The following is an 8,060-nucleotide window of genomic DNA, read 5'->3' as shown; positions in this document are numbered from 1 at the left end:
GGCCTAACATTTTCAGCTCATTCAACTGACACACACAAACTCACCCATGTAGTGATGACTGAACACAATAGATAATTACAAACAAATGGCTTCTTAGACACAAGGAAAGCCATTTTTAATTATTTACTATAAAGATTGCCTTAGGAAGCAATTTAGAAAGACTGGTTTTTTATAGCAGTTTGAAAAAACAACCCACCCAATTTGTGTTTTCTTTTCATTTTACTTGGCAGAAATATAAAAGTGCAAGTTCTAGAAATTATTTACTTTACAATACACCACAATAAATATTCTAATTTTCAGTGACATCTAAAAATTTTTTTAAAACTCAGTAGGAGACATAGTCATTAGTGAGCTAAAAATAAAGTATGCCTGATCTTTTATTAAAGATAAAATCTAAGAATATTGGTTAGTTAGCAAGGATGCATATTCTATTATTGCTATTAGATCATGCCTCCGAGTTGTCCAAATTATAAAAACATATGCAGATGATGTTACATACATTTGATATTGTTCTCATCACAGGCATGATCTAATATAAAAGGATATTTGACATTTATAAATGGAGATGCTCCAAAGAATCTCCCCAAAGTAGGAAGAGGGGAGGTTGGCAGAAACAGAAAAAAAAAACCCCAAAATAATACAAATATATTCCACTTAAGTGATTGTTTCTGATTAGTAGGGCCAAGAGGAAGCAAATTACATAGAATGAATTACAGTGCAAGATTACAGGTCATAGCAAATCATAGCACAGGGACCAGAAAGTCCTGTTTCTAAATCATATCAATTCAAAGCGTTTATTCAATTTCTTGATGAAATACAGTTTTCAGTATTCTAAATGGAACAACATACATATACTGTGCTCTAGAGATTAGTGTCTTTCATATCTCTCCTGTAATGTTAACATAAAGGTACCATAGGTATAAGTTGGGAAGACTGGGAAGAATGGACCATTTTAAACCTAGACCTGAAATATTAAAGGAACTCTGAGTAAGGGTGTGAACAATCTGTCACAGAGTGAACTGTGCTTGATTTTAAAAGAAACAAAAAACAAATGAAGAGTAAAAAGAAATTCCACTAAGTTTAAGCTACTTCTAAATCACAGGGCTTATCAATAGTCTTTACATAATGAGTAATAGGTTTACTGATACTTTTGCCTGACTTGACAATTAAAGTACAGCTCAACACTGAAGCAAGAATGCACTCAAAAGATCTTTAAACACATTAGACAGATGTAAATGTTTTTCAAATGGACTAGCTACATGTACTATTGATTAGAAGGGAACTCAAGTTGCATTAAGATACATCCTAAAGATTCATAATTTTCTCATCAACCCAGAAAAACCAGGGAATTCAAATGCAGCCCATAGAATTTTAAAAAGGGTTACTTAGCCATCTTGATGGAAGTCCCCCAATAATCTATTCAGAAAACACTTATTTGGTTTCTGAATCTAACCACTTAACGAATGGGACAGCCCCAATCTTTTTTTCTCTGCTGCCTAAACCAACAAAGAATGGATTTTCTGAATTAAGTAGGTTGGAAAAACACACTCTGGGGTAATTTAGCCATTAAAAAGTGGCCAGTAACAGATGAGGAAACATTTGATCGATTGCCTAGTGAGAAGTAAGGAATAACAATTATTTTCAAAGAAGTCACTATTTCCTCAAAATTAATACCAAGAGTTTATTAAAGTTCACCAATATTCTGGTCAAATTCTGACCCACTGTGAACTGTGAAAAGCAAAATAAAAATGTTACTATTGCACAAGAGTTTTACTTCAGTGCAAAGAGTATGTGAGGAAATGAATCCTCTAAAGGGACATCTAGTGTTAGGTCATGAGAAATCATACTTAGGAATCACTTCAGATTTGTTCAAATCAAACACAGTCATGGTAGAGTGATCAAAATTGACCTGAGGAATTTAGATATGTCAATACCGTAGGTGTAGTGTACTGCATGTGGTGGTTAAGTTAGGTAACCACTAAAAATTTAGGAATAAGAGAACTTAAAATTGACTTTGAACTACCCTTGTTACAATATTTGATAATCTAAGGTTGGGGCCACAGGGGAAAATAGTTGAATCCTGGTCCTATCTAACCCAGAATTCAATTATTTAATTGAACACTGCAAGTTAACCTCTCCCCTATCCCCAAATCCATGTTTAAGTAAAAAACTGTAATATGAAACCTACTTGAAGAACTCCAAAACTAAAAATTTAAGTAATTTAACAATTTATCATAGAAAAGTTGAAAATTCCATAACTTAAATGCTAAATATCCAGGTTTTAGAATAAGTTACTAAATTAAGTTTGCTCAAATGGTATAGTCCTGGCTTCAAGATTAATTTCTGTTTCCCTCATTTTTTGGTTGTCTTGAGAAAAAAAATTCTGGTCCTTGCTATTTTTTTTTTTTTTGCAGGCAATGGGGGTTAAGTGACTTGCCCAGGGTCACACAGCTAGTAAGTGTCAAAGTGTCTGAGGCCGGATTTGAACTCAGGTACTCCTGAATTCAGGGCCGGTGCTTTAACCACTGCGTCATCTAGCTGCCCCACGGTCCTTGCTATTTTGAAAAATACTTTAATAATCTGGAGAAATAATTATTTTAGATTAATGTCATGTGAATTAAAAGAGTATGTGGCTTTTTTCTAGGAAAAAGCATGGAGGTCTAAGTATATATAATTTTATTCCAATAAAAGAGTATTGTGTTGGGTATGGTAATTATACTAGGAGACCTTGCCTCATTGTTAGTTAACTCACTATGCAAAATCTCCCTGTGCCTGTCCTGTCATCTGTGATACTGGGATAATGTTTAATATATTTCACAGGAACATTGTAAGGATAACATAAAAAGATTGGAAAGTCAGTGTTTTTATTGTTTCAAAGCGCCAGTACAAATGTAGGTGGTGATATGATCATTCATTTTACTTTTTTATAATACAATTGTTAATGTGACTCAAGTCAAATGTGTGCTTATAATAATTTTTTCCTGAATAAATTACAGATCAACTATATTTAGCTTGACAAACAAAATGAAAATGAAAAAAAACCCTAAATTGTTTGAACAAGGTCACTTAACCCTCTCACCAGCTGACTTTTTAAAAAAGTTATTCGTTTAGAAGAGGAGATTTTTAATGTGTCAGCCCAACTCCAAAAATGTATCTCTGGCACAGGTGGTTTTCAGAAGAAAAGCTGAAGCTGATCTTCCCAACAGCTCTATCCTACTGCATGTGTTTTAAAGTGCAGAAAACTGTGTGGTGTGGGAAAAATCAAGACTTCTTGTCTGTCACTGAGTACCACTTCCCTCAAAGAGGCTAAGGCTGCATGGATACGCACATGTAATCTGTTTTCAAAGTCATAGCCAGTGAATTCCTCCTGGAAGAACAAACATAATTACTGAATATAGTTATAATATCATAAAAACACTAGAGTTTGTCACAATGATTTTGGTATTCTCAGAAGTAAAATGAACAGTTCTTTTACTAATTAAGACATTAAGAACTACTTATCACCCAAGAGCTCAAATTAAGCATGCACTTTACTAAACTTCATATATAAATACAAGAATGTTCATTTATAAAGAAAATCCTCCATATTGGCCCAGAGGATTAGTCTTAAGTGATGCTCCACGTAACAGAATATTATCAAGTCTTAGTTATAAGAATAATGTTGCTATAAAGCCAACTGATACTCTTCCACCTTAAAGAATACAGTTAAGATTTAAGCATTATGACTATAAGACATTTACAAAAATAAATACAAAGTTGTCTATTTTAAAATACATTCGTAGTGGGGCCACTAAGCTAGGTGGTACAGTGGATAGAGAATGACCCTGGAGTCAGGAGGACCTGAGTTCAAACGTGGCCTCAGATGCTAGCTTGCCTCCAAAACATCACACGCTACCAAATAATAAATATTGAGTAGTACCAGGATGATCATGAATGATAAATACTCAATGTATTTGAACCTATTATTTACCCCCTTTTATATAACAACTTTCTGAAAACTTTTAACGCTGAATTTTGAATTGAAAAAAAAAAAACAATTTTATCTTTCAGGTAGGTAACAAGTAAAGTAGAAGAATTAGTTGGGTTCGTGTTTTTACCTTTGCCTTGTAAAAGCAGAGTTCTACCTCTCGCCACAGTCTATAAAAGTGAAAAAAGCTATTAGTAATCCTTCAAGTTGAAAACAAAACAAAACATACATTTTAGTTAGAGCAAAAGACATTTTGACTAAAAACTCCTCCATTAACATTAATACTCCACTGTGCTCGGTTCCAAATGTCACATAGTAAGATAAGATGCTTAAAAGTGTTTGTTGAACTGTAAAAATAATACATTGCATTAAAATAAATACAATTGTTGAGTAAGCATAAAAGTTTTTCAACCTTCTCTGCACACTCTTGCAACAATTATTTAATCCTCATGTGGTTTTATTGTTTGTTTTTAACTCAGAAACTTTATAAGATCACTATAAGCCAAAATTCATAGTAGAAAGAAGTTGGATCAATTCCTCATACAAATTAACTGAAACTTTTCTTTCATAACACAATAACATAGGAAGTCAGTTGGTAAATATTTTTCATACTGCCCAAGATTACTGCTTAAAAGACATAGTTGAATAAAAAATAAACAAACAACAAACAACTTCAAAATTTAACTACTAATGGCTTAGAGCACTAGTGACCACTGAGGCATTCTAAGCATTATTAATAATACTCAACAGTTCTATTTTAAATTTGGGAATTGCTTTCTTTTAATGAGACATATGAAAGATATGAAAAATCATTATTATTAAATAGGCTAGGACTCATCTTTTGAAAATAGCATTAGGGGCAGCTAGGTGGTGCAGTGGATAGAACACCACCCCTGGAGTCAGGAGGACCTGAGTTCAAGTCCAGCCTCAGACACTTGACACTTGCTAGCTGTGTGACCCTGGGCAAGTCACTTAACCCTCATTGTCCAACCAAAAATAAATAAATAAATAAATTTTTAAAAGTGTGCATATATGTATGCATGCTATGTATATTAAAAAAAAAGAAAATAGCATTAGGAGTCAAGGTCATTGTGACAAAGACTATAACAATAAGAAAAGGAATGAGATTTCATTCTACCTTCCCAAATTTATAAAATTTTAATCTAAACTTTAAATTTAAAATATTTACTTAAAATTATCTTCAGTAAGAGAGAATTGTTAGGATTATAGTTCAAGGTAGGAAAAGAAAGGACCTGTGCCACAATTTTGTTACCTTAGTTTAATTTATAGAATCTACATATCAAAGAAGTAATTGAATTTACTAAAAATAAGGATTCATAACTTTCTAAAAGAAAGTGTCAAGAATATACCTCAGCTAGGTACCAACAAGTTGGCTTTGCAGGGTCTAACACCTCCCACCCCTGTTAGAACCCCTGAGTTAGAATTCAAAACGAACCACCAATTGGATTACCATTGTCCGGGGTATTGTTTATCATTCTAATTCCAAAGGAGATGCACGCCTAGTTCGAAATGAACAAATAAGAAAGGACTTCTTTCTTATTTCTAGCCAGTAGAAGTCTTGGGAGCTTGGGGAAAGGAAAACCACTAGCCAATACTGAGAACTAAAATTTAATGGAGCAGTTAAGAGATCCTATATATAAATTTTACTTTAATGTAAAATATAAGTACATAAATGGAACAGGTAATCCCTATAGCTTAAAAATTAATTTTAAATTTAATTTCAATAAAGGCTGATTTAGTTCTGTCCCTTGCACATTTTTACTTATGCAAATTTTATCCCACATATATTATTTATTATCTTACCTCTGGGTTATCCAATAGGAGACAGCCAAGTCATAACAAGCATATGGTTGAATGTATAAATTATTCTGACGGCACAACTCATCTTTGACAGCTCTCTGAAAGAACTTTAAGTAAAACAAATATTTTGCTTAATTACTTTTTCTATTTTTAGCTGAACAAAAATTTCCTTTGGATCTAATTTTCTTTCTCCATTCTATGGCTTTCTGGATTTCTTTTTATTTATTTCTTACACTCCAGCTTGACTCACTTTAAGCTCTCCACTGCCTTCTTTCCTTCATCTCCTTCTCTACCAAGTTCCTTCATACATGATATATGTGCTATAGAGCTTATTCCTTAGTTGCTTACAGGTTTTGCGGTATTCAGAGATGGAAATATGTAAGGGCTCAGAGAGACTGTGACCTGTACAAGATAACACAGTATAGAAAAGAGATGGAGGATGGAAACCCAGTTCTCTGACTCTGAGTCTAGTGTTATTTCCACTAAATCAACCTACCTCCTATCTTTTTAGATTACCCATTTACTTCCTAATTAGGACAGAACAACAACTGAGTAATCATCTGTCTTGGTATATCAAACACTTCAAAATTTCAAAGCACACATGATTTAAAAAATAATAAGCATTTTTATTTATAGTTTTGAGTTCCAATTTTTTATCCTTCCTTCCTTCCTCCCTCCCCTCCCTACTCCCTGAGGCGGTAAGCAGGTATGGGTTATATGCATGATTATGTAAAACATGACCATATTAGTCACTTTGTACAAGAAAACTTGAATAAAGAAAAAATGAAAGAAAGTGAAAAACAGCATGCTTCAGTCTGTGTTCCATCAATATCAGTTCTTTCTTTGGAGGTGGATGGTATGTCTGTCTCATCAATAGTTCTTTAGGATTGTCTTGGATCATTGTATTGTGGAGAATAGTTAAGTCATTCACAGTTCTTCATCAAACAATATTGCTGTCTCTGTGCACAGTGTTCTCCTGGTTCTGCACACTTCACTATATATCAGTTCATACAAGTCTTTCCAGGCCTTTCTGAAGTCATCCTGCTTGTCATTTCTTATAGCACAATAATATTCCATATACCACAGCTTGTTTAGCTATTCCCCAATTGATGGGCATTCCTTTGGTTTACAATCCTTAGCCACCACAAAAAGAGCTGCTGTAAATATTTTTGCACAAATAGGTCTTTTTCTTTTTGGGGGGATATCTTTGGGATATAAACTTAGCAGTGGTGTTGCTAGATCAAAGGGTATGTATACACACTTTGGGCATAGTTCCAAATTGTTCACCAGAATGGTTGGATCTTTTCACAACTCCACCAACAGTGCATTAGCTTCCTAGCATGATATAACCAACATTAAAGCAAGTAGGTGGTTAGAGCACTGCAGTCAGGAAGACTGTAGTTCAAATCCAGCTTCATGTACTTACTACCTCAACTTCTGTTTCCCTCAGTTTCCTCAACTATAAGAATGGGAATAATAACATCATCTACTTCAGAGGGTCATTGTGAGGATCAAATGAAATACTATTTGCAAAGCACTTATCATAGTGCCTAGTCTACAGCAGGCACAATATAAATGCTTGTTCTGTTTCTATTCTCAGCTTCACCCCCAGTACAGATCACAAACCAACTGTGCCTTCTCATCTTGTACTATATTTATCCATTCCTCCTATAAACCTGTAATAGACTTTATTCACGTAGCTACAAGTTCCTGACCATCTTTCACTATGATAATAATGCCAATGCGTGACTTGTGAAATCATTTAATATCTTCCCATCTTTCAGATATCAAACCTTTGATGCCTGCAAATTAGATTCCCTCAAGAATGTATTTTTTCTATATGTACTTTGAACTGACTTCTCTTTCCTTTGTGCAATTGCTCCTGAGGTGCGTGCAAACGTAATGAATCAATTGTCATCAATGAGAGTTATTCTGTTAGAAAACTTGAAGAATCTGCTGCAATTTTTATTCGTGTGTTGTCTTCCAACTTTGTATAAAAATGCTCTGAGGATAGGCTGTCATTGCTAGGTCTCACCAAGATTTCTGAAGACTTATTTCCTTTGCCCATTGATTATTTTTTTTTTTCTGTGAGGCGATACTGTTCATTATCTTCTGCCAATATTTCACAAATAAATTAACATTCTGAATCTAGGGTTGCTTTTGGCTGATATGTCTTTCCATTTGGCATAGAGACCAAATGTTTGTTGTCTAGGGAAATTTCTAGGTTATACTTTGTAATTGTTAGCAACCACTATCAGTATGAAGATTTTTT

The 8,060-nt window shown here is 33.8% G+C and overlaps 1 protein-coding gene across 1 annotated transcript in view; it reads right to left on the bottom strand.

Annotated features, from left to right (window-relative positions):
* Window positions 1-228: 228 nt before the first annotated feature.
* TTC39C (tetratricopeptide repeat domain 39C) overlaps window positions 229-8,060 on the bottom strand; it is a 117,968-nt gene continuing 110,136 nt past the window's right edge. Inside the window, 4 exon segments of the mRNA XM_043977314.1 lie at window positions 229-3,369; window positions 4,101-4,137; window positions 5,792-5,823; window positions 5,826-5,895. Of these exon segments, the coding sequence (XP_043833249.1) occupies window positions 3,209-3,369; window positions 4,101-4,137; window positions 5,792-5,823; window positions 5,826-5,895 (300 nt within the window). The 3' untranslated portion in view covers window positions 229-3,208.

This window comes from Dromiciops gliroides, chromosome 1, assembly GCF_019393635.1.
Source record: "Dromiciops gliroides isolate mDroGli1 chromosome 1, mDroGli1.pri, whole genome shotgun sequence".
Classification (NCBI taxonomy): Eukaryota; Metazoa; Chordata; class Mammalia; order Microbiotheria; family Microbiotheriidae; genus Dromiciops; species Dromiciops gliroides.
This window is presented reverse-complemented; position numbering and strand designations above follow the sequence as displayed.